The sequence below is a fragment of the Tubulanus polymorphus genome, chromosome 5, assembly GCF_964204645.1.
Source record: "Tubulanus polymorphus chromosome 5, tnTubPoly1.2, whole genome shotgun sequence".
Classification (NCBI taxonomy): Eukaryota; Metazoa; Nemertea; class Palaeonemertea; order Tubulaniformes; family Tubulanidae; genus Tubulanus; species Tubulanus polymorphus.
This window is the reverse complement of record NC_134029.1, coordinates 23,092,796-23,120,223: the sequence shown is the minus strand read 5'-3', so window position 1 is coordinate 23,120,223 and position 27,428 is coordinate 23,092,796. Positions and strand designations below refer to the sequence as shown.

Here is a 27,428-nt window from a genome sequence, read left to right as displayed (position 1 = left end):
AGCATCGTCCTTCATTTTCCATTAATGTAATATAACCATTACATAAAATTCGATGCGTTTATTACAAGCATTGTATCAATCAATGTAAACAAATACATAATACACGCGTACATCAACGATATAATAATGCACTCCCCATCAAAGTTGGTGAATTATAAAAAATATTCAAATTTGTTCACAATAAATTTCAATCGCCACTCGTCATTCAAAGTAGTATTGAATTCATGAAGTAAACAGTACTGTCAATTATTTCAATTTAAATCAGATCAAAATTCATTATGCAAAAATCGAGGTATCAAACTGAAAACTCCTAATGTCTTGAGAGGACGTCAGTTTTGTTAGTACAAGCCTGATATAGGTAGGTCTTTAAAGGACCAGCACAAAGACCTCTATCAGGCGAGTTCTTCCAAAACTGACTGTGCTAGGCCACCCGACGTCCTCTCAACCTAAGCTGAAATAGACATTAGGCCATTAGTAATGCTTGTAAACAGTTGTATGCGTATAACGGCAGAATGAGATTGTCTATTTGTGTAGTGAACGCTTCTAGAAGAGACGTCAATACAATAACCACGAGCATCATGATACAATTGTGCGAAAACTCCGGCAAAATACCTACAAATAAAAAAATATATGATCATAAATTTCATTATTCAGAATATCCGAAACAGGAACTAGCGGTACGTACCAAACATAGAAATCACGAAACAAAATAGAGACTGAGCCATAATCGCGGCTAACGTTCCTTCCATTGATTTGTGTCCGTCTGGCCATTTATGACGGCCGCACATTGATCCTATAACAGAGGCTGCAGTATCTCCTACACCAACTGATAGAATACCGGCAAACCATAACAACATACAACCTACAGATATAAATAACATAGTTGGTATAGATATACTGTCAAAATGAAACATCAAATTTACCTGTTACAATTTCAGATTTTACACGTCATAACTATTACTAAAAACATTAAGTTAACCCGTGGAATCTTCCGTCAGAATTTCAGATTTTACAAGTAACTTAAAACTTTAAGTTAACCCTTTGAATCTTCGAAAGGCTAAAAAAATGATTCCTCGTTGCCATATTCTTACCATATTGAATATTTAAAGAATACGGATATAGCCACAGTGGGAGGGTACACCCAACCAGTAGATAAATATGAGTGACGATCAAAGATCCTTGGTCTTTTTCATCCAAAAAAATTCGAAACGCGTTGTTCAGTATTTCGCCCAGTGGTCGTATTCGTAAGAATCTAATAAACTGAACAAAATACGAGACATTCAGGAAAATGTTGTTGAAGTTGATATACCGGTATTGATGAATAAAATAAGACTGATTACGTACCTCTAATAAGACTAATATTGCTAATGCTGCTCCGGATGCGAATAGGAGAAGTTCTGGATCAACTATTAACCCCGGTATGAAGATCAATACTGCTGCTAAATGGAAGTATTTTCGTACTTTCGTGGAAACTTTCTGTTGCGATGAGGAATGTTTATTTTTTACGATCACAATGACTATACATATCAGCGTTATAAATGCCCAGTACGCGATTAGATAAATCTACAATGGAAAGAGTTGAGAATATTAATTGTGTGAACATAAAACCAGGGGCGGATTTAAGGGGCTGATCTCGGGAATCTGGACCTCTGCCTTCCCATTGTGGTGGCCTTCTTCATCAAGAAAGTGATCATTAAAACCTGTAAATTTGACGCTCGTCCTCTCGGAAATCGCAACATTTCGGAAGCCTTTGACTCGGCGTTATCAGAGAAATGCCTTTTCTTTTCTCCTGGGGCAGGTTCCATAGTCAGGGCTTAGACTTAAGACCGTTCTAAGACCAAATTAGTTCTATAGCCAATCTAACAACTTAAGACAAGTCTTAAGATTTACGACAACTTTTGGTCGTAAGTCTTGACTATGGAACTGGACCCCATCCCTCAACCCTGGCCTTCCAATTTTCCTAGATCAGCCCAAAAACACATATGTACATGTGATAAGGCAAATCCTTCATATATGGAACAATAATTAGGCCAAAAAAAATTGATACCTTGTTTCTCCGCTCTGCTGAGCTTAAATGTTGACCCGGCCGGCCGCCTATCTACCCTATACATTACTTTTTTTTAAATCGTGATCAATTTCACCATAACAGACCCGGCCGCTATAGAAATGAACTGTTTATAAATTTTATCATATTTTACAAAAATGACCCGGCCGCTGCGGAGAAACAAGGTATCATTTTTGTTTAGCCTTATACATTGCTCAAACATACCTTCTCTTTGACGAATAAATAGTTTAAAAGCCATGTAAATACATTTTTCTGTATTCCGTAATACAGTAACGGTAATGTAAATATGAGACAGATGATTAAACATGCTGTATAAAACAGTGAGGACGTTCTCAATCGCGGCACCATATATAAAACAATCGACATCAGCAATAACGATACGAATATAATCTGCAACGGAAAGCGCAAAATCATTTCAGACTCGGAGAATATCGACATTTAAATCTTACCGATGTGATTGAATCTTACTTTCGTTATATAAGCAGCTTCAGAGCTTACAGTGGAGTCAAACCGACAAACAAATAAATCAACCTGCAATAGATAATAGTGGTGATATGATTAATCAACATTCCGGTACATTTCCTAGTTTATCCTGCAGTATTTTTATGGGTGATTTTTCGATTTTTTCTTACAACATCTTATAGGTTACTGGATGATAAAAATAATTTAAGAAACTTGCTTCTGTCAACAACACTACGCAATGAGCAAACAACATATTTCTTAAATATCGGTAAATAAAATCTATCAATTTCCGTAATATTTCCAAAGTTTGCCCTGAATTCCCAGTAGGCCTACTCTGCTAGAACCGTGAAAGATCCCATTCAGTTTCATACACAATTTAATATGTCAGTTTTTAAACTTACTTTTCTCAGTATATCACAGATTGTATCGAACACTAACATCGTTATTCCTTGCGTAAGAATCATCGCTTCACCGATTGTGAAAGAGGCCGGGAATTCGTGAAGACTAACGCTTAGCAAACACAAATACATGATCTGACAGAATGTAACGACCAGGAAATACGACCAACCTGAAATTACACAAAAACGGCACAATCAGAAAGACTATAGCCAATCTAACGACTAAGACCAGTCTTAAGATCTAAGACCACTTTTGGACTTAAGTCACAACTGTGCAACTGGCCCCTCGATATTAGGAGAAAATTTCAAGGATGTCTGCGTAACTTTCATATCCAAATTACTGTAGACTCCTCCTAAATTGGTACTTTTTAAAGAATCAAGGAGTTGTAGGGAATCTGTAAGAGAATCTTACCAGCTCCGCAACTGTAGAGGAAACAGAGTCCGAGAAAAACCAATGCTAAATGTGACGGCGACCACAAATTGAACGGATACGGCAGTATAAAATCAGTGAGTATGTTGCTGTTCGATTGGTTCGGTTTTCTTCGCGCTCGCGAATCTTTCGTGCTGATATTACAGCTGGCAACTTGTACCGAACAGATTACAATCATTGACGACATCAGAATTATTGTCGTGAATAACGACATCGCGATGTTATAATCATCTACAATAACATAATAGTAAAGGTAAGTACTAGAAGTATTTTCACGAAGGAAGTGGATAATTTGCGAATACGTGATTCAAAAAATTTGTTGTTGGAGGAATAAAGAAAAGGGGCCTATTTTTCACTTATCTCTCTCATACCTGGTTTTAGAAATCCTCTTGTCAACAAAGCGAATGGTAACAAAACAACAGAGCTGTAGCCAGTACTGACGTTGGGTCTGAAATGCAATTTCATTGACTGAACAATCATCCTAAGTACAAATCTTAAATTATATTTTTTTTTTTTTTTCAAAGGTATTCTAACGTCATTATTGACTTGGACTTACCTAAGTTTCCATCCCACTGTTAGACTTATCAAGCGCGAACAGCTTTGAACTTCAAGGTATGTGGCAACAACACCGCATAGTAGAGCCAGCACTATCATGTCATAATAAGAGGAAAAATAAAATAGATTTGAATTGGACTTGATTTTGCTGAATATGGTAAGCTTTGCGCTGGTTTTTACCTGTTTGAGTGAAATAAACGACCGAATCAGTAAAACCAAAACTTCTTAGATACAGTATCAAACTCAATACAATGCAAACATTTATCAAAATACCGTCAACAGCTCGGGAAAGTGTCATTTTAATGCATATTTTACATATTAAGTGCTCATAAAAATATCACAAAATTGATGCGTCGCGGCTGTATCAGAAATTGGTGCACTATTTACCGCAACAAACCGCTGAAAACTTCTTTCCAGTAGGACACTGTCCTTCTAGCTGGCTAAATACACTTTAAAGTATCGCTCTTCATCTCACCTAAATATGTATATGAAGAATGTAATCAATTGTATTGTTTCTGTTTCATTTTGTATCGAGTAAAGTGAAGTATTCACTGAGAAAACGGGACCCGGTGTCGAGATCGGTGTTTTCAACGCAAATCAAATCAAATATATTACAGCGGGTACTGGTTTGAATATTTCACATTTTGAATTGTGTGTGTTAATGAGCAATTGAAAATAAATCCATTGTTTGTATAATTACATCTCTTTCAGGGGAAGCCTGTCCGAAGTGAAATGAATATGATTCAGATTAGTGCGGACAGACGCCTTGATGATTGCGTGTCCACTGAGTTTCAGGAAAATCTTGCCATCACGTATACAAATGGTGTTTCTCAATGTTGTATGACTTATAGTCAACTTCTACAAAATGCTCAAAGTGTAAGCATTGTCCCGCTAATTACCCTACTTTTGTCATCAAACTACGCTTAGGCTACCAATATGTATTCTTTTATTTACAGATCAAAGATGCCCTTTGTCTAGAAATAAGAGACCACGAAATGGTAGCTTTTATTGTATCTGATGCTGGACCTGTGGCTGTATCACTTATCTTAGGGTGAGTGTGTTTGTGGTCTCATGAGTGTTAAACAGTGAAGCCCTGACATATACTGCAATTGTACCTTTTCACATTCAATAGGGTTCTCAAGCTTCCAGCTGCTTTTATCTTCCTTGACAAAAATAATTCTAGTGATTATCAACTGAATTTGATCAAAAGACTGCAAATCCGATTCCTTGTTGTTGACATTGAGTGTATTGAGGTAAGCTGCGGTCTGTTACCCCTCTGGCAATTTCAAATAAAGATACAGGATTTTTATGAAATAAATCATGTACATTTCAGCTGTCATGGATTCAAAATTCAAACACAACAGCCATTGAAGTCGACTATTTAAAACATCTAGGTGTGGTTTTATTGAAGTTTGGAACGTCAGGTGTATCGTCAATTACCAAGAATAGGAACCAGAATATAGCTTATGCAATCACAACATCTGGTACGACTGGTGAGCCAAAAATTGTCCGAGTACCGCACAGCTGCATTGTGCCAAACATTCTGGATTTCAGGTATATATTTGCTATACACATACTTTGCATATTCATACATTTGTAAACGTTTGGAAAACTGATTTTTTAAGTATTTTTGGTATTTTTACAGGAGAATTTTTAAGGTGAAAAATGACTGTCGAATATTCAATGCTGCGCCAATGACGTTTGATCCAAGTGTTGTGGAGATATTTCTAGCATTGTCTAGTGGAGCTACTCTAGTCATGGTCCCAACTGCGTTAAAATCTATGCCGGATAAGTTACTGGATGTTCTGATAAAACAAAGTGTGACACATTTACAGGTTTCTAAATCTTCTCTTTGAGTTTATTCGAGTAAATCCAGGCATGTATCTTATAACGTGGAATATTTGTTTTAGGTCACTCCGTCGTTGCTATCAACTTTTAATGCGACCAAACTTCGAAGTTCAATACTCGGTCGTAATTCAAATCTGAAAGTTTTGGCTCTTGGTGGGGAACAGTGTCCGGAAAAATCGACTCTACTCCGAATGAAACATGAGAGAAACGAGACTCTGATTTACAATATATACGGCATAACGGAGGTGTCGAGTTGGGCTACATGTCATCGTGTAGACCTTCATAGGTAAATCATTTGTGAAATTCTATTGCATCTCCTGTCGTTTATTTTACATAATTCCCTAAATCAAAATATATTTTCCGTTAAACAGCGATGCTCCTGTATATCTCGGAGAAGTTTTGTCGAACACAGTTTTAGAAGTTAGAGATGAACTAGGAGGAGTAATCACTGAAGGATTAGGAAGATTGTTTATTGGTGAGCTTTAAGTCAAACATCTAAATCCACACTGAAGCGTATCTGTGTAGGAAATTAATAATATATATTTAGGTGGTGAAAGATGTTGTGTCATAAATGATGAAGTGGATTCCTGTACAATGAGAGATTCTGGAGATGAAGTTAAGATTTTATCTGAAGGTTCAGTTATTTATTTGGGTCGCTGTGATGATGTTATTAAACGCAATGGCAAACGGGTAAACTTGAATCATATCGAATCAGTGAGTTTCAAAAATTCAGTCTTACCAGTATTTCATAAATTTTTCGCTGAGAATTATTTCCGTACTACCGGTATGTATCCCTTCCTACTTTTATAGTTATTGTACAAATACCTACCGAGTGTGCAGACTGCAGTGGTCGTACATCACAAAGGTACGATTCATCTATTCATCAAGATGTTCTCGGCTTCTGGAGATGTGAAATCTTGTGAAAGTATCATGAAGTTACTCGCTAGTCATTTGACCGTTCATGCACTACCAGACCGGGTTCATTTTGTTCAAGAAATTCCGATCACAAATCATGGTTTGTATCAGAGATTTAACGTAAATACATCTTAGATAATAAGCTGTACTTCGAATTGTCTGCTGTTGCTGAAATTCTTATGAAAAGGTACTTCATTTTTCAGGAAAGATAGATAAGAATACGCTGATGCGTTCAGCTGAAAGAAGACACGTTCAGTCTTGTACTGATCCTAAAAAGGTTTTCTCTGGGATCTGGTCGGTGAGTTTTTCATGTTATGGACTATTCCAATTTTATCGTTAAAACAGATGCTTGATGAATTTCCAATGAAACTACCGTAGAATCTTGGGATTCTCTTTAGGATCTACTGGGACGGAATGCTGCATGGAACGATCAGTTTATTCTTCAAGGAGGAACATCTCTTCAAGCCGTCCAACTTGTGGAACAATTTCAACATCAAGTTGTCCATTCATTCCCATTATTGCTCGATAAGATTCTAAACCAAACATTTGCTGACATTTTGACATACATCGAACAGATTTTCAGCGAAATAAACAGTTTAGATTCAGAAAATAAAGATATTTTGGGAAAGGTTATCTGGACAGTGACATCGGAATCTTCTGATCAACGGTCTATGGATAAGAGGCAAATATCAGTTGAGAATCGGACAGATATCAAAAGAAGGAAATTAACGGATTATGTGTGTCCTAAATGCCATTTCAAGCGAAATTCTCATAGTTTTAATGTATCAAGTCGTAGGTCTAGCGGTTGCGTTTATGGCACAATCACTAGTGAATCTGCAGTCAAACAAAGGACTGTAGAAAATCTTCACCTTATCGACAGTTTACACTGGAAATACAACACAGATAAGTGCGTCGATGCTTCACCTTTAATTGTTCAAAAATGGTAAGAATCGCTTCGAAAATCTGGAGATCTCGCAGCTAATTCTGAAATTGGAAAAACTGTTTTCGTTGTTTCAAAAATATTTTCAGTTGCAGTAGGGTTGTTTACATAGGATCTCACTCCCGTCGATTCTGTGCAGTTAATATGGATACGGGTGAACTACTGTGGAATACAGCGCTAGGAGATCGCATCGAGTCCTCAGCAGCTATTTCTCCGTGCGGCAGATTCATTGTCATCGGTAAGATGAAAAATGATAGATAGGTTTCATGTTCGAATTTAGCTTACATTACATTTCTCTTTTTGTTTGTAGGATGTTATGATGGCTGTGTTTATGTTCTGGACAGTGAAACTGGAGATATTGAATGGAAATATCAAACGGGCGATGCGATTAAAAGTTCTCCCGTAGCTGACCAAATCACAGGTCTTTTCTACATAGGGTCCCATGACAACTGTCTTTATGCTTTAGATATCTTTGTAAGTAGAAAAATCAGATACTCTCTTCGACGAACACGTTGCATGGAGGACTTGCATGTGATGTCATAGTTTGTGTATCATCTTTACCGATGAAGTAAAGATAATTTAGAAATGTTGCAAGTCACATCGAAAAAGCACATTTATGGCTGAAGGTTCTCTGTATTCACAGTAAAAGTCCTTTATAACGCCATTGCTGGGACTGATGGAAAACCTGGCGTTATTACAAAATTGGCAGCGTTATGAAGATTGGTATTTTCATAAAATTTGAGAAAATTGGTTTTCTGAAAAATGTTGGATTTAGGCAAGCGATAGACTTATTACGCACTTTGACTGTATATCGATGTTACCGTATGTATAATATTTTCCAGGAATGCAGAAATGTGTGGAAAACAGATTTCAGAAATGGTAGTATTTTCTCATCTCCGTGTCTTTCAACTACGCCTTATTCTATTTATGTTGGAACGTTAGGTGGTATGTTAACAGCTGTGAATCCTGTGAGTTTTACCTCATTATTCACCTACGCATTTAACACCAGCAACAAATCAATTAAATATTCATAAGTTACCCGTATAATATATTTCAGAAAAATGGTGACATTCTTTGGAGTATGGATGTTGGAAAACCGATATTTTCTTCCCCTATAGCGACTCCCGATGGTTTAATGGTTGGATGCGTTGATAGAAACATCTACTGTTTCAGCCATTCTGGTGAAAAGGTATTTGACAAATTGCAAACGATTACTTGAAGCGAAATTCTTCCTATTTCACCATACAGTTATATTGAATGATTATTTTTTTTCAAGTTGTGGAATTATCAAACAGATGGACCGATATTTTCCTCGCCGTGTTCATACTCGGGACGGAACGAACAGCAATATACAGTAATTGGATCTCACGATCGATGCGTTCATTGTATCGATTCTAAAACCGGGAAAAGACTGTGGAAATTCGAAACAGATTCAAGCGTGTATTCGTCTGCTTGTATTGCTGAATTGATTTTAAGCAGCGATACGAACGAATGCTCTTCACACGCTGTTCCTGCTGTTATAATTTCATCAACAGAAGGCACTATATACGTTATATCTTTACAAGGTGGTAGTTTAATGACTCAGTTATCGTGTCCAGGTCAGTTGTTTTCATCACCAGTTATTCACGACGGACACCTAGTCGTAGGTTGCAGGGATAATAACATTGTCTGCTTCAGGTTAGGCGTATATGTCGGTGATGAAAGTAAAGCCGATGCATTTATACAAAAGTTTTCAGTGCAATAAACTAATTTTATACTTGTTAATATTATGAAGGTGTCTTTCCTTTAGTACGGCCTCATCTTGCTAAGTGGAACTCTACACAATTACAGAAAGGGACAAAACCGATGCAATGTTTGCTTGAAAATCAATTTAATTTATTCCGAACAAAATATATAAGAAGCATAATAAATTCACATTACTTCTGAATAATGTATTCAATCAATCATAACCTTCTGCCCACTGAAAGAATTTGCATTGTTTATTTTTGTTTAAACTACAAGCGAAGAACTTCTTGCCGTTATTTGCTCCTTGTTTTAATACTGTCCTCATCACACATCGTTTCGAATGTTCGCATAAAGGAAATTCATCGTCGGCCCACTAGAATGAGAATTATAGAAATCAAAATGACATCTTATTCACAACACGAAATCTGTATAAACTTCGTACAATTAAGCATACCTTGAAAAAGTTGCACTGTTTAGCTTTAGGTAGTTTACACGCGTAAAACATGCGTCTATAATTATCTCCTTGTTTTCGAACTTCAAGGAGAGAACATTTCACATTGTGCCCTTTACAGCATGGAATCTTGCTTCCGCTTTCCGCGTTCCTCGTTTGTATAGCAGGATTTTGTTTCAATCTCTTTGAATCAGGTTGGTGAATATCGTCGGATACTAGTCTCTTACGATTATCATTTGATGATAAAATGTTTGATTTTGAAATAGCGTGTCCGGTATTCGATTTATTGGCAGCCGTTTTCAGAGAATTGCAAGCTTGACAATTAGACGATGTTGCTGGATTTATCAGTGTACATTTAAGGCATGTCCACTCACTGCTATGTTCATCTTGACTATTGATGACCCAGCCTAACAATGAATTTTTGCTAGGGAGCGTCCTAAAAAAATAATTACGAGAACTTAAAATTACAGGGAAGAGTATTTAGTAGTTTGGTAGTACAGTCAAACTTGTTTAAGTCGCCATAGCGGAAAGCATCATCATGTTGATGATATCCAAATGATGACTAACATTTGGTAAATTGAATTGGAAATATAGGGACTGGGCCTCTTCGGACGTTAATGTGATGACATACATCCAAATGAAGACAACCAAATTTGACTGGTATTTGATGAACCTTATGCTTTACAAACCTGGCTTTGAGATCATTATTCTGACATTGCGGACAAAAGTATGTCATTCGATCATTATCGTCACCCATTCTCGTAATAACGATCTTACTTTGACACTGCTTACAAATCTTCTGATTATAGACTTTATAATACTTATTCAGAGCTTGACCAGTTTTCCTACACTAAATACAAAATAGTTATACTTTCATTAAACCTGTAGATTTTATTTTTCATATTCAAATCAATAAGAATTCATTTTTTACCTTGTAGAAAAGCATTGAAAAATCTCTTGTCATGCGTATCAGATGGGAAACATGCGCTTCGGATAATTTGCCAACCTATAAAATAATAATTGGCGGATCAGAATTTCGAAGTTCAGTCCCAAAAAAGATTTAGTTTTATTCCTACAGTACCTGTTCATCTGGTTTGATTCCACTGTCAAACAATCCCTAAAAGTAGATGATAAAAAAGATATTACAAAATTTCCAACAAAAATAAAAATACCATCTCCAGAGCAACTGACCTCATTTTTGATGATATTACCAACCCCAGGTAAAATATCCTGATCTAACAATATATCACAGATTTGTCTGTCTTTCTGTTGCATGACTAACTGTACAGCCGCTTTATGATTGAAAATCGCGGAGCAGATATCCAGATGCTTCAAGTTTTCATAGCGTTCAAAACACAAGGAAGACTTTCTATAAAGAAAACGTACAATCAAGAACCGTACTGTCTCGTGTTCATGACTGCACAGAGATCAAGCACATAAGATTGGATTTACCTTATTTCTACTGCAGACTTGTGAAATGATAGTTTATCGTTATTAAGCAATATCTCGAGTATTGGCTTCTCCGCCGGTTTACTAGGATCGCTGTCTCCTTTCTTACCATTCACCCAATGACTTCCAGCCATTAGAAAATGAACCCTGGAATCGAAAATGATTTGACCAATAAAAACTGGGTCATCCTTATTACCGAGATGGCGTAAAAATTTTTCTACAAAAACATCCGACGAAATATGTAAAATATGAATCCAGCAGGCATTTATTACTGATATAATATGATTTCAATTGTAAAAATTGATAAGGAATAAATAAATATGTTATATTTAATTTCATCTCGGTTCATCTCGGTAAAATACGCCATCTCGGTAATAAGGATGACCGATAAAGGGTAAAAACTTATTGATTAGAATCAGCAATAGTATAATGAAGTGTTGTGAAACGTTCTGCCTTACCTTAAACATATATCGCCGAAAAACATGAAAAGTTCTTTTCCTAAAGACCTGACATCTTCAAGCATTCGTCCAACAAGAGCATAGAAGTTCTTATTAAACGGTATTGGCTTATCCTAATAAAATGTTGAAAATATAAGCAAGTCGTAAAAAATAAAAAGATGAAACTTTGCCGACTTTGGTCCAGGAAAATATATCGTACCTTTTTCGATGTTTTTTCAATAGCAGTCCCAGTAACAGAATGCACGACTGCCCCATTGAACTTTGTCTTTATTTTTTCACCTTTCAATTTACAGCCTGGCCCTTCAACCATACTGCCACCAGTGTTATCGAGATGCGAGTGTCAACTGAACTGTGATTACGCTACGCTGTGATTACGCAACGACAATCGTAATTCGCGGCAGTGACGTCATTCGAGGATACCACTAGACTGGTTACCGGTCTCTATCTTGCATATTGAATGGGACAGGCAACCAGTCTATACCGTGGCAATCTCGATGCCATCAGGTTCGAATCCCTCCCTGGGGGAGGATGGGCAAAAATCCTCTACCTTTCAACTTCAAGTGAAGAGCTCGTGGAGATTTCAGCGTCTAAATCCAACAAACGATACATCAATGAAGCACAACATCTTATATTTTGTTCATAACTAGATTCATCAAATGAACGTATTCTGAGCTTAGGAGAGCAAAATTTGCAGGTCAGGGGCGACTGGCAGGGTCGGGCTATGGGTGATTTACTGGTAGGGTCGGGCTATGGGGTGATTAACTGGAAGGTCGGGATCATGGGTGATTAACTGCTGAATAGAGTACAGGGGTGTCCCGGGTTTGAAACCTAGTAATTACTGACACTGATTCAGAGTGGTCCTGATGCTGAATAGAGGATGTACAGGGTTGTCCCAGGTTCGAACCCAGTAATAACTGGTACTGATTCAGAGTGGTTCAGATGCTGAATAGAGGATGTACCGTGGATTAGCGGATTTTGCATACACTAATGTGAATTGTCTCTGGCAACCAAGAGTCTACTGCCAGAGTCAGTTAGTGTTAGTTTATGCAAATCCAAGCATAGTGAATCTTAAGAATCGGCAGAACATAGCATCACTCATCACTCAGAGTAGCTAATTAACTAAAAAAACAAAGAGTTTCGAACAATTATATTTACTCTCATACAACAATTATACGAAATGCCAGGTATGCTCGAGGAGTTATAATTTAAATTCCTCAAACACGTGGACTGTATTTCAAAAACAGTCCAACCATGGACATATAAACTATAAACTAGAGTTTATACGTCCATGGTCCAAGCATAGACTCTAAAAGAGAAACGTCTATAGCACACAACCATGGACCTAAACTGAGAGTGCATGGCTCCCCGCACTAAAACCAGAGATAAACCTGGCCGAATACCCTGGAAAGCGTAAGATTTAATGAATCGTTTACCTGGCCGGCCGCATATCTACCGTAGACCTTACATTACTTTATTTAAAATCATGATCAAGCTAAACATAACAGACGCGGCAGATAGAAATTAACTGATTACAAATTTCATTGATTTATGAATGACCCGACCGATCAGGAAAAACAAGGTATTATCATTAGCCTTTTAATGACTTAGATTATCCAAAATATAAGATTACTAGCTTTTAATATCACATATGCTACATCATGGAAGGTATTTCAAGGTTTTATTCACCAAAAACATGTCAACTGCAACTGATTCATACAATTTGAATCAATAGGAAAATAACAAAATTACACACGGAATTGTAAACCTTGATCCATAAAACACCAACAATTAGGACTAGACTGAATGTCTAAGACTATTAATTTGACATTCATGAAGTCACTGGGCATAAGTGACACTTGGTTATTTCATGAAATATGAAGCATTCAATCATATCAACTCTTCAAATGACAATGTAAGAGAGATTTAAGATATTCTGTTTATACAAAAAAAACTGCATAACATATCTCCAACATATAAACATTAAAACTGGACACAAAAACAAATTCACTCTCTCAAATAATCAATCATTGATTTCATTTCATTAACATTATTTTTACAAGAAAACTGAAATTTTGCAAACTTATAAATTATACGATTTTACTTAAAATCAAATTTAATTTGACGTGATAGATTTGCCTTATGGTAAATATCTCTAAGGAAACATATATTGAGGTGGCGCTAGCGTGAACGGATTAAAAAAATCTTCAACTAGCAAGTGGCATTTGACAACTAGCAATTGGCAACAAGCCCAACTAGCAAATGGCAACTAGCAACTGGCATGCCGTCTTCCATAGTAGAATTGTCCATTGCACCTACTTGTCAGTCATGCTTCGTGTCCACATGGAAGCGAATGCGTTCACGGCTTTGAACTGATAAAAATCTTTATTTGCCGAAAAAAATGTCTAGCGTGTGAGAATTACAAGTGGAAGGAAAAGGTTAGTATTGACAAGAAGCTCAAACCCGGAGCGCTTCCGTGTTAGCGTCCAAATATTATGTAGACTGGTTACCGGTCTCTATCTTCAATTAGATGATATTGCATGGGACAGGCAACCAGTCTAGGATACCGCATCACCCGTTTTCCCTAATCTCCGGTCGACGGTTTTTAGTTTGGACCCGGACATATTCTGACGGACAAGTATCAAAATTAACTGAACTGGCCCCGCCTGGATATAAACTTGATTCAATTAGTCACCGAAAATGAGAAATTATTGACGGGAAAAATTGTGCACATTCAAACGAAAAGATACTTCACGACAATCCAAAAAATTAGATAACTCAATATTTCTATAACAATACCTCATTCATATATTTATACTCGAGTCTAAATAATCAAAAAGCAACATATTTTACAAGGAAATGTTTTCTGCTATCAGAACTAAACAGTTGTTTCATTCGTTCATAGAAATCTATTCTCACTAGTTTTTATTTAATTACGAAAAACAAATAATCATCAAACCACTTTTAATGAATTATCGAATTGGGTGCCAGGTGTCAAAAACATCCTTGTATTTCTTCGGGGCTACAAGAAAATGAAGACATATAAATGTTATTCAAACCAACAAAATAATCCAAATCATTAGTATCTGCTTATCTTGAGCTAGTTTTAGTTGATACAGGTTCACCTACGCCTGCTGTAAGTGAACAACTTGACTTGACTATGTTCAGCGTTTGAGGCCCTACTGGGCCTGTTGCCGGTCTGGCACTAGGAGACTTTATAAGTAGCATGCTTGGTCTTCCACTAGATCTCCGAAATCAACCTTATGCATTGTAGCAGGCTGGGGAATAAACCTTAGGCTGGTCCACCCAATATTTATCCAGCCGACTCAACCGCTAAGTACTACTGGCCTAATCTTGAGCTGAACTTACGTGGCTCTTCAAAATCTTCAGGGTGCTTGCTAATGTAATCTAAAATGACTAGCTCTTTTTCTTTAGCCCACCGATCGACCTGGTTATTCATTACTGTCCCGATTCCATATCCAACTCCTGTCGCTAGTATGTGTTTGTAGAAGGCTGAAATTTATTGGCAAGAACGTTTTAATCTCTATTCTAACAATAAATCATTGTAGCAGATTTAGGGTTAAGGTTTTGACAGGGTTAGGGTCCATTTTACAGCTAGGTTATGGGTTAGGTCGAGTGTGGTCTGAATACCAGCAAATTGGCAAACCAAAAATGAACATTTTAATATCTATTCTTTCTAACCGTAAAACCATTTTATTAGATTTAATTGCAGAGCTAGAGGTTAGGGGTTTGATATCACACACTACTGTCAGGTCAGGAGGTAGAGCTATTTTCTTGGAACCAGGCCCCGCTGTGAATGGGTAACCCTATGAATATGACATCCATGACCATGAATTATATGAATGAAGTATGCACAGACTAGTCTACAGTCTTGTTGCACTAACCGGTGTAAACAGGTTTTCTAGCGATTACATTCATCAGTGACACAGCTCCAAAACCCATCGCACCAATAATTAAATCATACGGCACGACACCAATCCTTTCATTGGGTCCTCGAAATGAACGAATTGAATCCATTGCGGCAGAAAGAAAACACTGTGGTCTCTGACTCTAGTGCCTTACGCTTATTTACTACGGGTCAGTTTAATGAAATTCCGCTAGGTGACCGTATGGTGCTGCCCTCCTCTCGGAGCTACCCACTATCTAGAAATCGGTTCTGGCGGCTTCTGAACGAGTGTTGTTGATACTGACAACAAAATGGCGGAATGAGTTTGACAGTTCACAATTATTTCAGCTTTTTTGTGACATCTTTTGGCCATATCTAAGAATCGATTGTGAATAGTTGATTTAAAGTAAGGTGAGTAAATAGACCAACCAATTTTTAACAAGATGACAAGCAAATTTACAGGAAGATGAGCTATTAGGCTTATTCTCGCCTAAACTAAAAGTAAAAAAGTTCTGCGACTGCATGAATTCAAATCAAGAAGACAATTCTGAAATTTTAGTAATCCGTCATATAATGCCTTTCTGATCTTGTGACTGTGTTGGCTCGTGTCATGGACGTGGTGACTTGTCAATGTCTGATAATCAATAGATTTCACCTTTTCAGACTAGATTTCAAGCAAGTTGAGAGAGTGCCACGGTACTCGAGAAATAAGATGGATAAAATGGCGATTCCTCCCCCGTCGCATATGGATGGTATTTTCGAAGATAGCGACTTTATTCAAGATCCCGAACTGGTCTGGGCTGTTTTACCTCAGCCGTTTAGAATGGTCGATAAAATTGTCAATAACGTATTCGACAACGCTTGGGAGATAATAATGAATGAAGAGATGAGAAAAGAAGCGGAAAGAGCAATCGTTCGACCTCCGAAATTTGAAGCCGCTCGCGAAATGAAGGTGCACAATTCATCGGAAATTCATTAATTCTAAATTCATGTTATTCTCATTGTTAATTTTAAGGCCCATGTTATTGTGGAAATGACCACCTTGTTTAAGCCGAGGTGATAAGCTTCCAATTTAAGAATCCAATTCAAGGTGCTCGTTTTAACATACAAGTGTGTTCATGGCCTAGCTCCAACCTACCTACAACAACTAGTTCAACTTTATACACCAAGTCGTTCATTAAGATCTTCTGGAGAACTCCTTTTGTCCCAACCTAGAAGCAGGCTGACGTGGTTTGGAGATCGCTCATTTTCATGTGCTGCTCCACGTATGTGGAATAAGCTAATAACCTCTAACTTCATTTATAAAGTTTGACCTGGGATTCCAAGTTCAAAGCTATACTCCCACAGAACACCTGGAAAATAGGTTTAAGAGCCTTACTAGACTAATCTTCTAATTTCCCTTGTCACTAAATAGGCCATATATTTCTTGTCAGGTTCAAGGAAATGTCAACTACCTGGAAGACAGTGGAGATGGCTACTATGTTTTTGTTGGTTTACCTACAGGACTGGCCGCTATTGATTCATCTAATGATGAAACTATAGCTCAATGGGAAGAGGACAACGTCGCTATAATGAATGTAACAGCTACTGTTATAAGTGAAAGAATCTATCTATTATGCACTATTGATGATATGGGTAAAATAATTTTATTCAGTCCCTTTTCGACAATCTTTACGAATCAGCTTTATTATTGAAACGGCTATAATTTACAAAAGCGGATGGCAAGGTAGCGTGATATTTCCATCGAGTACTGTACCCTTTCCTATGGTTTTTGCCAATATTTTCTAAATTTGGATTTATCGCCAATGGTTTTTCTATACGACCCGGCCCTGCGGTATTGCATTTAGCCACCGGCGAAATCCGCCATCTTTTTTCTTGGCGTTCTCGCAGTAGAACGCGTTGGATTTTTTCGCCGTAAAAATCTGGGAATTAGGATATTAGGGAGTTTTTCACTCTCGTAACGGTGAGTCCGTTCGGTTTGGGGGTTATCCCTGATTTCTTTTTTTCCGTAAGAATTTTATTTACAAATATAATTTGATTGAATTGAATTGAATTGTTTTGATTTGTAACAGGATAATTATGCCACCCCCTCCTAAGGGTCAGCATCGTGGCGGGGAGGGATGCGGGCATTTGTTTGGCGCCTGGGACAACCACGATTCATGTGCGTCGTGCAGGCGCAAATCCGGTCAAATATGTGCAAGGAGCAATCCTTGCAATATTTGCGTCGTGTGGTCCGAGGACCTTTGGCTTCGGGCCGATAAGGCTCTTAAACTAAGAGATCGTCGTCGAGTTAGCAGGGATTCGTCGGTTTCGGCCGATGTGCCAACCGACGTTTCTAATCCTGTTTCTTATCGTAAAGCGGAGCGGTCGCCGGTCGTTCAGGTACGATCGGCTTCCCAACTCCGTTCACCGGGGAGGAACGCTGGTTCACCGGCACCGGTCTCCGGTCATTCACCGGTCTCTGGTCGTTCACCGGTTCGGCCGGTTCGGCCGGTTCAGACTACATGTTCGGAACCGAGCGCGCGCCGCGGTAGTCGCGAACGGCCCGCACCGGTTCGGTCGGTACCGGTCCGGTCCGGGTCGGGCATCGGTCCGGTTCGGTCCGGTTCGGCCACCGGTCCGGTCCAGACGTCGTCCGGTACAAAACATCCGGTACGTTCATCGTCTGATTCTGATCGTCGCTCCGGGGATAGAGCTCGCTCTCCCACTAGATTTAGACGCCGGGAGCGTAATAAACGAGCAAGATCTCCTTCTCGCAGATCAAGGTTTGATCGCGAGAGGGACTACGATCGTTATTGTCGGAAGTTTCGCCGTCGGTCTTCTCATCGTTCGTCGACGTCGGTTAGCGATGAAAGCGATTCTTCTAGTAGGTCACGATCCCGTTCGAGGGACCGTCACCGAAGTCGGCATGATCGTCGGGATACTGGAAAATACCTGACTCAGAAGGATTTCCATGTATTTGAGGAGAAAATTTTAAACTTGTTATCTTCGTCGCAACAAGTCGCTGCAACTTCTACAACAGGTAAGCCTATTCCTGATTGTCCGGTTAGAAGTTCGCCAGCCCACTCAGTTTTTCGGAATTCTGACTCTGAATTCCTGGATGCTGCGGTAGGGTCTGATTTCAATGAGGATCCGGTCCCAGAGGCGGCAATTCCTTCTGGGGTCGTTCCTGTCGCAAGCAATTGTGGGTTGCCCCAGACGATGGGGGCTTCCCTGGCTCGCAATGTATCTCCGTCCCGTTCAGTTTTATCCGAACCAGCGGGGGACATGCCATTTAGAGCGATGATAAGTGAGTTCTTTGTCAAGCACGGGGCAACTCGCGCTAAGCCCACAGCAGCTCCTCTGGTCGGTGAGTCAATGGAAGCTTATCGCCCTCCGGACTCCGATCTTAACGTTTTACGGGAATCGTCAGCGGTTTCAAGAGAATGGGCTCGATTGGATACGCAATTATGGGGTGAATGTCGGCCTGGAACTTTTTCATTTCCCCCTCCAGAACGGGGTATGAAATCTGGGAAATATTTTAGTTCAACCGATCCACCTATAGGCGCATTTCGCTCGGCGTATTACGCAACTCCAGGTGCTGTGGATCACAGTCATAACTGCCTGGATGCTGATTATACTTTGATCAGCCCGGATACTGTTACAGCACAGTCGGGTATTCGTTTGCCTAAGTCCGGTTTGGTGGCCATGACGTCAATCCTGGACAATCTTACCAGGGTTGGTTCGTTTCAAGATATGGCACTTAAGGTGTTGACGGGTGAGCTTCGCGAGACTCCCGCCGCCGTTCATGCGGGCTCCGACCCAGAGTCAGTTGCCCTAAAACTGGAGGGAATGGACCGGATTATCCAATCTTTGGCTCGGTCTGTTTCGCATGTAATTCCGTTGTCGGTTCGGGGTCAGGCTAATCTGGTGTTAGCCTCCCGTCAGTCAGTGATGGACTCCAGTGCCAAAACTCGTCTACCGGATATGGTGTCCAATGCTTTGCTGAGAGCCCCATTGGGGACGTCTTCACGTCTCTTCTCCGGTTGGTGCGCTCCGGTTTCCGCAGAGCTGAGGAAGATTCGGGAGGTTCAGGCCAAGTCCAACCCCCGAACTCCGTGGAAAAAGCGTTCTGGTCCGACGCCGGCGGCGCAAGGTTCGGCACGGACGCAAACAGGACCATCTCAAACTTCAGCGCTTTCTCAGGCGGCTTCGGATGCCGGTTGGAGAACTAGCGCGCAACTTCAACAATCGTGTCAAGCCTCGTCCGGTCGTAACAGTTCCGGTTCGTATCGAGGCAAGGGGAAGGCTCCAAAAAGGGGCTCTTCCTTTCGGAAAAACTCGAAATGAATTCTTGGGACCAGTGGGAGGTTGTCTGCAGCAGGCAGCAACCCACTGGTCCGACCTCTTTGGAGACGGTTGGCCCTCCCGGGTCGTCTCTCGGGGCTACCGTCTCCGTTTCCTAAGGCGACCGCGCCTGATGAGGTCACCTCCCGACATGCGGCCAAAACCAGGTCAGGAGGCCTTAATCTCTCCGGCTCTCAAGGAACTGGCAGAGAAGGGAGCGATAGAACCAGTTTGCAACGAAACTTCTCCCGGCTGGTTTTCTCGAATATTCATGGTACCAAAGGCCACAGGGGGTCAACGGACAGTGATAGATCTGTCATCCCTCAATCGGCACCTAGACATTCCAAGGTTCCGGATGACCAAGCCCAAGGACGTGATTCAAGGGCTCCGTCCGGGTCAATGGGCAGCTTCATTGGACCTGAAAGATGCTTACTTTCAGGTTCCAATTCACCCAAAATCTCGGCGATTTCTCAGGATAAAGTGGAAAGGCCGCCAGTTCCAATTCAGGTCTCTTCCATTTGGCCTCAGTACGGCCCCGTGGGTTTTCACCAAGTTGGTCAAGTCAGTTCAGAAGGTACTTCAGTCAAGGGGTGTTCGACTGTTCGTTTACCTCGACGACTGGTTAATAGTCGCGAATTCGGCTCAGGAATGTCGGGAGGCAATGACCTCAGTCTTGGACTTAGTCCATCAGCTAGGGTTCCGCGTAAACAGGGAAAAATCTCAGTTGACGCCGGCCCAACAGTTCACTTATCTCGGCATGGACTTCGATCTCCGAATCGGCAAAGTCTTTCCGTCTATGGTTCGAGTGGCCAAACTTCAAGAAGCTGTAGCGGGAGTGTCCACAACCCCGAGAACAGCTCGTTACTGGTCACGGCTTCTAGGCTCCATCAGCTCCATGGGTCTGGTGGTGCCCTTAGGCCGCCTCAGAAGCAGGCGCTTGCAACAATATTGGAAGGTCTTCTGGTCTCAGTCGAAGGGCAACTGGGAGGCCTTGATTCCCGTACCTCCAACCGATCTAAGTCCGGATCTTCAGTGGTGGGCGGCCACTACGAATCTTCGGCTCGGGGTGTCACTAGCCCCGTTAGAGGCTCCAGTTCGTGTATTCACGGATGCCAGTCACCAAGGTTGGGGGGCACATCTGGAGAACCGAGTCAAAGCCGGGAAATGGTCTCGCTACGAGGCCACCAACCACATAAATTTCCTAGAAATGCTGGCCGTGTGGAAGGCCCTGAAGTTCTTTCACAGGAGAGTGGAGGGCCACCACGTTTGGTTAGCCACAGACAATTCAACAGTGAGGGCTTACCTTCAGAACCAAGGGGGCACTCACTCAGAAACCCTCACAGGTCTGTCGGCCAAAATTCTTCTTTGGTGCCAGACAAAGGGCGTGTCCCTGACTGTGGCACATTTAGCAGGGAAAAGGAACGTGATGGCCGATGCTCTGTCTCGTCGAGGTCAGGCTATTGCGACAGAATGGGTTCTCCACCAAGAAGTAGCCGATCGGGTTCGGGGCATTTTTGGCAATCCGCTGCTGGATCTGTTTGCCACCCGGTTCAATCGGAGGTGTCCTCTGTTTGTGTCCCCGTTTCCAGACGCGGAAGCGTGGGGGGTCGATGCCTTCTCTCTGGACTGGTCGGGGATGCATGCGTATGCGTTCCCGCCCACACCAGTCCTGCCGCGCTTACTGGATCAAATAGAGAGATCAGTCAATTGCAACATAGTTCTGGTAGCACCATGTTGGCCGGCTCAGAAATGGTTCCTACCACTTCTCAACCTACTGTGCGACAACCCCAGGATTCTTCCGAATTTCCCATCGCTTCTGTCTCAGGGGATCTTTCGGCATCATCCAAACAGCCAGTGGTTAAATCTGCTCGCCTGGCCATTGTCCAGCGATCCTTGTCAGCTTCAGGCTTTTCAGAACAGGCTGCCTCCTTTATCGCAGGATCTAAGCGGCCATCAACAAGTACCATTTACGATGCCAAGTGGAGTCATTTTGCGGATTGGTGTGCTGCAGGGGAAATTGATCCATGCTCACCCTCTGTAGCTCAATTGGCAGATTTTTTACTGCACCTATTTGTAGCAAAAGGTTTACAGGTCATAACTATTAAAGGTTACCGCTCCGCGATTTCTCATACATTGCGTGCTTCTGGATGGCCAAATGTAGCAGGGGATCATCGGATATCCCAGCTGGTTGCTGGGTTTTCTATTTCCCGGCCTCGGGTAACAAGGACAGTTCCACCATGGGATCTGTCTGTAATTTTGAAGAAGTTAATGGAGGCTCCATTTGAACCTCTTTCGGCAGCGTCTTTTGCAAATTTGTCAAAAAAGACTGTATTTTTGCTGTTCTTGGCTTGCTCGGCCCGTCGCTCTGAGATTCATGCGCTTTCAGTCCGACCAGGTCACATTGTCTTTGGGCCAGCGAATGAATTTGTTTCGCTGCGGCCTGCTTTGGAATTTTTGGCAAAGAACCAACGACCAGGCTCGGTTGGGCGTCAATGGCGAATTGAAGCCCTAAAACATCGAGTGGAACCGGGCATCCCGGACAGGACTTTATGTCCTGTGCGGGCGTTGTGTTTCTATTTAGATCGCTCTGCTTCACGGAGGGGTTCACGGGAGCGGTTATTTATTCCGCTGCTGGATCACCTAAAGGGTGATATTTCGCGGGACACAGTAGCCCGATGGGTCTCTTCAATGATCAAGGACATTTTATTGAAGGAGAATCTTTCCTCGGAGGGAGTCGTTTCTCATCAAGTGAGGTCTATGGCTACTTCCTGCGCAGCCTTTTCGGGTGCTCCGTTGGAGGAAGTCTGTCGGGCCGCCTTTTGGAATTCACCGTCGACATTCACGTCATTTTATTTACGGGATGTTTCAGGCCAGTTAGGCTCATTAGCTTCACTGGGTCCTGTTGTCATGGCTCAAGGTGTCCGTTCTTTCCGATCGGACCCTTTAGTGTAGAATATTTATGTAGCATTATCAGGATCACAGGGGGTGTATCCTTGTACATAGTTTGGGCTCATATCTGCAAGTATTAATTTCGCAAAATTCTGGGGGGGCCCCTGAGCTGGACGGACTCACTGTGGCCAACCGGTCTTCCCTGTGCTACAGTGCTCCATTCCGTGCTTGGGTAAGTGCTCTCTTTTTCCCTCTTACCTTGCGTTTGAGCGGTGGTTTTTCTATCTACCTTTCCCACCATCCTTGTGCTAGGCTAGTCTAGCAAAAACCATAGGAAAGGGTACAGTACTCGATGGAAATATTACAATTTTTGGAACTAAAATTTGTATTTCCGAGTAGTACTTACCCTTTCCTATGGTGGGAATCCCGCCCACCTGCCCCGCATAGCTGTTTTTTTTTTTGGTCTGCTATGACGAAAAAAGATGGCGGATTTCGCCGGTGGCTAAATGCAATACCGCAGGGCCGGGTCGTATAGAAAAACCATTGGCGATAAATCCAAATTTAGAAAATATTGGCAAAAACCATAGGAAAGGGTAAGTACTACTCGGAAATACAAATTTTAGTTCCAAAAATTGTAATTTTTATTTTGGGCTTTTTGAAATTGTATTGCAGGAATTGCGAGGCTCTTTGCGTTTTCAAATGGTACACTATATTTCATTAAAAAATTGAATGACCAGGTAACTAATTAGAGATGAATATCCATCAATTCTTTGTTCTGTAGTTGTCTACCTGTTACTGGTGACTTGTTCATGTATTTCTTTAGGAAGGAGAAAAAAAGGTAATAGCTCACAAATGTGAGCCCTCTTCAGGCGGTGACTATATCGGAATAGCTCTTGAAAGTACGTAAGAATCTTTTTAAATTAGACTTATTATTTTAGCTTTTTAACCTTTCTTTTAACCACCATTTGAGCTTTAAGTATATATAAAGTATGTTGTTATCTAATAACTTTTGCCAATATAAATATTCAATGAACAAAGAAATTGTTTCAGATTCCAGTTTGGACGAATGGTGGCTTGACGTTTATCAGTGCCCGAAAGAGGCCTGGTTGAAGGAACTAGAAAACTTGAAAACAATTGCCAATAAACAAATATCCGAATCATCAAAGGATCTCAGTGTGGTATGTACTGAAGATATACATTTGATATTCTAGTTTGTTGTGATATCCAATAGAAAAAACGATTGTTGGTATTGTGTTTGTTTCAATTTCAGGAGAAAAGTGTTGATTCTGAAAATAACCCAACTAGTACAGATGAAACTTCAGAAGTTCAGGTATGGAAATAATTAAGTATGAAAAAGGGTCTACGTGTTTTAGAGTGAACTCTATCTAAAAATAATAAGCTGGTTTTCTAACAGGTTTCACCCGGTGATGATCAAGTTCGTGCCAGTCATGAAAGTTCAAGCGAAAAACAAATAAATCACAAGTTCACGGCCGTCACTCAAATCATGCGCGTGAAATCAGGTCCAAGGGAAATATCAGGTATGAAGGGAAAACCCATGAGAAAATTTGAACTCAAAAAGAGAAAGCAGACAAAGCTGTGGCCTGACTGAGGCAGGTTTCATTAGGTTTTTATTGATTCTGTAATTCTCTTACTGTCACATTCATTTCAACCAGAATACGCTCTACCTATTCCAGAATAGCACAATCTGTAAACCTGAAACGGCTGGAAGAGAATTTTTAATCCTAAATTGCTATTCTTACGTTCAATAAAAGCTTGCCAAGATATTTCTTAGCCCTTGAATTCATTGATTTTTTGGAAAAGCCTTTTTGTATGGTATGGAAAAATTGATATCCCGGGAAATGTTCTGTTTTCGATGACAAACTTCTTTAATTACAGCGTCACATGCTAACTCAGCGACTCAGGCTTTGAAAAGTATTGAATCACCTGATATCATTGCAAGCGGTGAAAATCATCTTCTTACATCTGCTAGTTTATCCCTACGCAAACAAGTCTTCGATTTCCAGAATGAGAAATACCTCCCGTTCGCAACCGCAGATCAACCAGTTACAGAGAGGTAACTGACACAGGTTTTGGTAGCGATTGATAATTTCGGTTTGATAAACAAATTTTTGAAATATTTCAGTATCCCAACCTTCCACTTCTTGACTGCTGGAAAAGTTATGCCAATAGGTTTAGAACAAAATCCCGGTAAATATTTCAAATCAAACGATATTATCGTATTACATTATTTGGAAAAATTCTACATGTCTTGTGAGGTGTTTTCTGTTTCGTGAATTGCAGGTACTGTCGCTTATGTGGCAGTTTGGTGGAATGGGGGGTCACAGATGAAAACCTACTCATTGTTGAAAACTGCTAAAGGTGAATTGAAAATACACTTGCGGAAATGAATACATTCAGTTATGTAAATGTTGATGCGAATGATGTTATTTCCAGATTTGGAGCGTAAACCTGATATAGTGTGGCCTTTTTCACAGAATATAGCGGCTACTGCTGTGTCACCATGCAATGCTTCTATAGCTATTGGTCTACAGAATGGAACTATCGTTCTATGGGATAAATATCTAGGTAATCTATTATTTGTCATTGATTAGGGTTTTTTCCCCCGATGAAAAGGTGTCCGATATTTCTAGATTTATGAATTGTTTTTCAAGGTATTCAAAGGAAGGTTTTCACAGTGCCAGCTGCCCCTGCCCGACTCAAATTTCTCGATACGACGCTTGGCAGCGAAGAAAACAATCTAGAATCGGCTTCGTATTTGATAGTTAATTGCGTAAGTGGAGATACTCAGTTAGTTCCGTGTGGCATCAAAACCGATAAAGACAAAGAAGTTTTACAAGTAATTCCCAGGTAAAAAAGACTCTGCTTTTATCTCCGTATTCATATACAGATCAAATATAACCGCAGTCATTAAAAGGTATTATCAACATTTTCAGGGCTCAAGTGCTTAAAAATAAACCTGTGAGATTCATGCAAATCAAAACGGCTCCAGATCTGGTGAGTATTTCCGTCCAATTTCGTTTGAATCTTGTATCATTTATTTTCTGAATAATTATCAATCATATATGTTGACATCGCCATTCATACATGTATGTATATAACGATGTAAACAACAGCAGGACAAGCTGTAAAAAGCAATGCTTGTTGTAGTATCAGGCGCTCTAAAAAGGAAACAAAATGAAAGAAAATGCACATGACTTGAAAAGCAAAGCATTCATAGATTGACAAATTTTCGTTTCACATTTACAGGCTATAGTGACTCTTTTGGATGGAAATATTTATATATGCGATATCTTAAAAGGCAGACGACTTTGCGAAGTGCATCTGCCTGAAACTCATCGCGTTACGGATACTTGGAATCCAGTCCTGACAACTACAGTCGGTGGGAAACATCTCTACGTTAGAGGTAAAAAAATATTTCCGCTTCATAGTGTTTTTGACCCTGTCCAATACGAGAGACGAGGCCAGAGATCAAATTATTCCGTGTGAATGCTTAGTTGGTCTGGAAGTGACTCACCTCACTTGCCACGGCATCGTTTTGATAGCACATGTATCTGAGTAACAAGTGAATGATTTCTTATAAGGCATGGGCCAAATTTGACTCCAGGCCAAATCATGTCCGCGTGATCGCAAATATCATAGATGAAAAAACTAGGGGATTGAAATGCTACCAGTATTTTCTATGGAATATTTGTTTCCTTTTGTTCAAGGAACTCCAGTAATGGTTTCTGAAAGCGGTGAGGAAAATGAAGATGAAGCCGAGGAGGAGGAGTTGATTTCCTCATCGCTGTTCGTGTTTGAGCTCGATTCTCTACGGATTCTATCCACGTACTGGCAGAACGAACAAAAACGAGCGACATTTCCGAGAAATCTTCTCAACTTAAACGATCGCGTTACGAAGATCTTGAAAGAGAGGTTTGTATGAAATATACCTACAGCTTGTTAACGACATTTCAAGAAGAATTCTATTTATGTTGAAATTCGCTTTGTGTTTCCTAGAATAAAATCACAACCTAACCGACGAATGAGAATGCAAGAAAGCTGGAAAAAGCTACAAGACCATTTGACGTCTTCGAAGAATCTGGGAAATAAGAATCGGACACTCGGCGATTCAGTTAGATTCGCTTGATAAAGAATCATTTGTGTACGAGGATTTCAGAAGAATCTAGTGGATCTTGATAGTTGGTGACATGAGAAACACTCATTTCAAATAAGTGGATAAAAACATGTGAATCAAATGTACATTTGAGCTGTTAACTCAGCTGTACACAGTCTGTATGATCCGTCCAACAATGTTATTGTTCATACTTATGAAATAAATATTATTATCAATACATTTCGAGCTATTATCTCTTTTATTCTTCGTAAAACGATTCTAACCTCCGGATAACGTGAAGACCTGGATCGAATGCTGTAGAAATAATTAGTTTGAGGTCCATAGTCGTATGGTATAACTACTGGATGGATTGTTGAATATTTGATGAATTGATAGCTCTGGTCGCATCCTCATGTCAATGGACACAATATGAATATTTCTAGTCTGGTCAACAGATTTAGAGTTTTGAATTCAGTCCTCGTAGGTAGTGGATATAGAC

At 40.3% G+C, this 27,428-nt stretch overlaps 5 protein-coding genes across 8 annotated transcripts; 2 read left to right on the top strand and 3 right to left on the bottom strand.

Moving 5' to 3' along the window:
- Nucleotides 1-110: 110 nt before the first annotated feature.
- LOC141905798 (dolichol kinase-like) lies at nt 111-4,242 on the bottom strand. Of its 2 annotated transcripts, XM_074794833.1 has the most exons (11): nt 4,091-4,242; nt 3,912-4,002; nt 3,727-3,803; nt 3,338-3,586; nt 2,929-3,095; nt 2,534-2,596; nt 2,270-2,455; nt 1,345-1,563; nt 1,092-1,260; nt 686-862; nt 111-612 (listed from the first exon to the last, which is right to left on the bottom strand). In XM_074794833.1, the coding sequence occupies exons 1-11, from the start codon at nt 4,206-4,208 to the stop codon at nt 464-466; spliced, it is 1,665 nt and encodes a 554-aa protein (XP_074650934.1). In that variant the 5' UTR covers nt 4,209-4,242; the 3' UTR covers nt 111-463. The 2 variants fall into 2 exon arrangements, with proteins under 2 accessions (XP_074650934.1, XP_074650935.1); XM_074794834.1 differs by lacking the exon at nt 2,270-2,455.
- A 79-nt stretch (nt 4,243-4,321) lies between these two features.
- Nucleotides 4,322-9,357, top strand: LOC141906331 (beta-alanine-activating enzyme-like). Its single transcript, XM_074795577.1, has 17 exons — nt 4,322-4,530; nt 4,622-4,786; nt 4,867-4,961; nt 5,043-5,163; nt 5,244-5,464; nt 5,556-5,745; nt 5,821-6,044; nt 6,130-6,233; nt 6,306-6,472; nt 6,569-6,773; nt 6,877-6,971; nt 7,072-7,616; nt 7,703-7,851; nt 7,924-8,087; nt 8,456-8,581; nt 8,671-8,802; nt 8,890-9,357. Exons 2-17 carry the CDS (start codon nt 4,643-4,645, stop codon nt 9,355-9,357), a joined length of 3,150 nt encoding a protein of 1,049 aa, XP_074651678.1. The 5' UTR covers nt 4,322-4,530; nt 4,622-4,642.
- Nucleotides 9,358-9,503: 146 nt separating this feature from the next.
- On the bottom strand, nt 9,504-12,185 carry LOC141905953 (endonuclease 8-like 3). The gene is made up of 9 exons (XM_074795079.1): nt 11,896-12,185; nt 11,697-11,809; nt 11,242-11,385; nt 10,981-11,158; nt 10,871-10,906; nt 10,721-10,795; nt 10,479-10,639; nt 9,793-10,225; nt 9,504-9,711 (listed from the first exon to the last, which is right to left on the bottom strand). Exons 1-9 carry the CDS (start codon nt 12,004-12,006, stop codon nt 9,553-9,555), a joined length of 1,410 nt encoding a protein of 469 aa, XP_074651180.1. The 5' UTR covers nt 12,007-12,185; the 3' UTR covers nt 9,504-9,552.
- Nucleotides 12,186-14,477: 2,292 nt separating this feature from the next.
- LOC141906054 (NADH dehydrogenase [ubiquinone] 1 subunit C2-like) lies at nt 14,478-15,799 on the bottom strand. Its single transcript, XM_074795208.1, has 3 exons — nt 15,599-15,799; nt 15,063-15,206; nt 14,478-14,715 (listed from the first exon to the last, which is right to left on the bottom strand). Exons 1-3 carry the CDS (start codon nt 15,729-15,731, stop codon nt 14,666-14,668), a joined length of 327 nt encoding a protein of 108 aa, XP_074651309.1. The 5' UTR covers nt 15,732-15,799; the 3' UTR covers nt 14,478-14,665.
- A 119-nt stretch (nt 15,800-15,918) lies between these two features.
- On the top strand, nt 15,919-27,162 carry LOC141906469 (WD repeat-containing protein 93-like). 3 transcript variants are annotated; one of them, XM_074795770.1, is made up of 17 exons: nt 15,919-16,011; nt 16,264-16,552; nt 17,034-17,235; nt 23,488-23,552; nt 23,639-23,714; nt 23,866-23,993; nt 24,086-24,145; nt 24,230-24,353; nt 24,712-24,889; nt 24,959-25,023; nt 25,117-25,194; nt 25,270-25,401; nt 25,488-25,683; nt 25,770-25,830; nt 26,083-26,239; nt 26,544-26,748; nt 26,833-27,162. In XM_074795770.1, exons 2-17 carry the CDS (start codon nt 16,313-16,315, stop codon nt 26,960-26,962), a joined length of 2,097 nt encoding a protein of 698 aa, XP_074651871.1. In that variant the 5' UTR covers nt 15,919-16,011; nt 16,264-16,312; the 3' UTR covers nt 26,963-27,162. The 3 variants fall into 3 exon arrangements, 1 of the variants encoding a protein (XP_074651871.1); XR_012619340.1 differs by lacking the exons at nt 15,919-16,011; nt 16,264-16,552; nt 17,034-17,235; ... (10 more) ...; nt 26,544-26,748; nt 26,833-27,162 and adding exons at nt 17,397-17,563; nt 17,673-23,408 and having other exon boundaries at nt 23,639-23,711; XR_012619339.1 differs by lacking the exons at nt 15,919-16,011; nt 16,264-16,552; nt 17,034-17,235; ... (10 more) ...; nt 26,544-26,748; nt 26,833-27,162 and adding an exon at nt 17,397-23,408 and having other exon boundaries at nt 23,639-23,711.
- Nucleotides 27,163-27,428: the final 266 nt, after the last annotated feature.

Bases quoted from the DNA above. Each gene is read 5' to 3' on its own strand.
- LOC141906469 (XM_074795770.1), top strand. From the start codon at position 16,313: ATGGATAAAATGGCGATTCCTCCCCCGTCGCATATGGATGGTATTTTC. The intron at 16,553-17,033 runs GTGCACAATTCA...ATTTCTTGTCAG, and splicing joins AAGCCGCTCGCGAAATGAAG to GTTCAAGGAAATGTCAACTA. The intron at 25,831-26,082 runs GTGAGTATTTCC...TCACATTTACAG, and splicing joins TCAAAACGGCTCCAGATCTG to GCTATAGTGACTCTTTTGGA.
- LOC141906054 (XM_074795208.1), bottom strand. From the start codon at position 15,731: ATGGATTCAATTCGTTCATTTCGAGGACCCAATGAAAGGATTGGTGTC. The intron at 15,207-15,598 runs GTTAGTGCAACA...AATAAATTTCAG, and splicing joins TAGAAAACCTGTTTACACCG to CCTTCTACAAACACATACTA. The intron at 14,716-15,062 runs GTAAGTTCAGCT...ATTTTCTTGTAG, and splicing joins TGAAGATTTTGAAGAGCCAC to CCCCGAAGAAATACAAGGAT.
- LOC141905953 (XM_074795079.1), bottom strand. From the start codon at position 12,006: ATGGTTGAAGGGCCAGGCTGTAAATTGAAAGGTGAAAAAATAAAGACA. The intron at 11,159-11,241 runs GTAAATCCAATC...TTTTCTTTATAG, and splicing joins AAGTCTGCAGTAGAAATAAG to AAAGTCTTCCTTGTGTTTTG. The intron at 10,640-10,720 runs GTAAAAAATGAA...TTTTGTATTTAG, and splicing joins TTTCAATGCTTTTCTACAAG to TGTAGGAAAACTGGTCAAGC.
- LOC141905798 (XM_074794833.1), bottom strand. From the start codon at position 4,208: ATGACACTTTCCCGAGCTGTTGACGGTATTTTGATAAATGTTTGCATT. The intron at 2,597-2,928 runs GTAAGTTTAAAA...TATCTATTGCAG, and splicing joins TCTGTGATATACTGAGAAAA to GTTGATTTATTTGTTTGTCG. The intron at 1,261-1,344 runs GTACGTAATCAG...TATTTTGTTCAG, and splicing joins CAATATTAGTCTTATTAGAG to TTTATTAGATTCTTACGAAT.
- LOC141906331 (XM_074795577.1), top strand. From the start codon at position 4,643: ATGAATATGATTCAGATTAGTGCGGACAGACGCCTTGATGATTGCGTG. The intron at 4,962-5,042 runs GTGAGTGTGTTT...CACATTCAATAG, and splicing joins GCTGTATCACTTATCTTAGG to GGTTCTCAAGCTTCCAGCTG. The intron at 6,774-6,876 runs GTTTGTATCAGA...TTCATTTTTCAG, and splicing joins AATTCCGATCACAAATCATG to GAAAGATAGATAAGAATACG.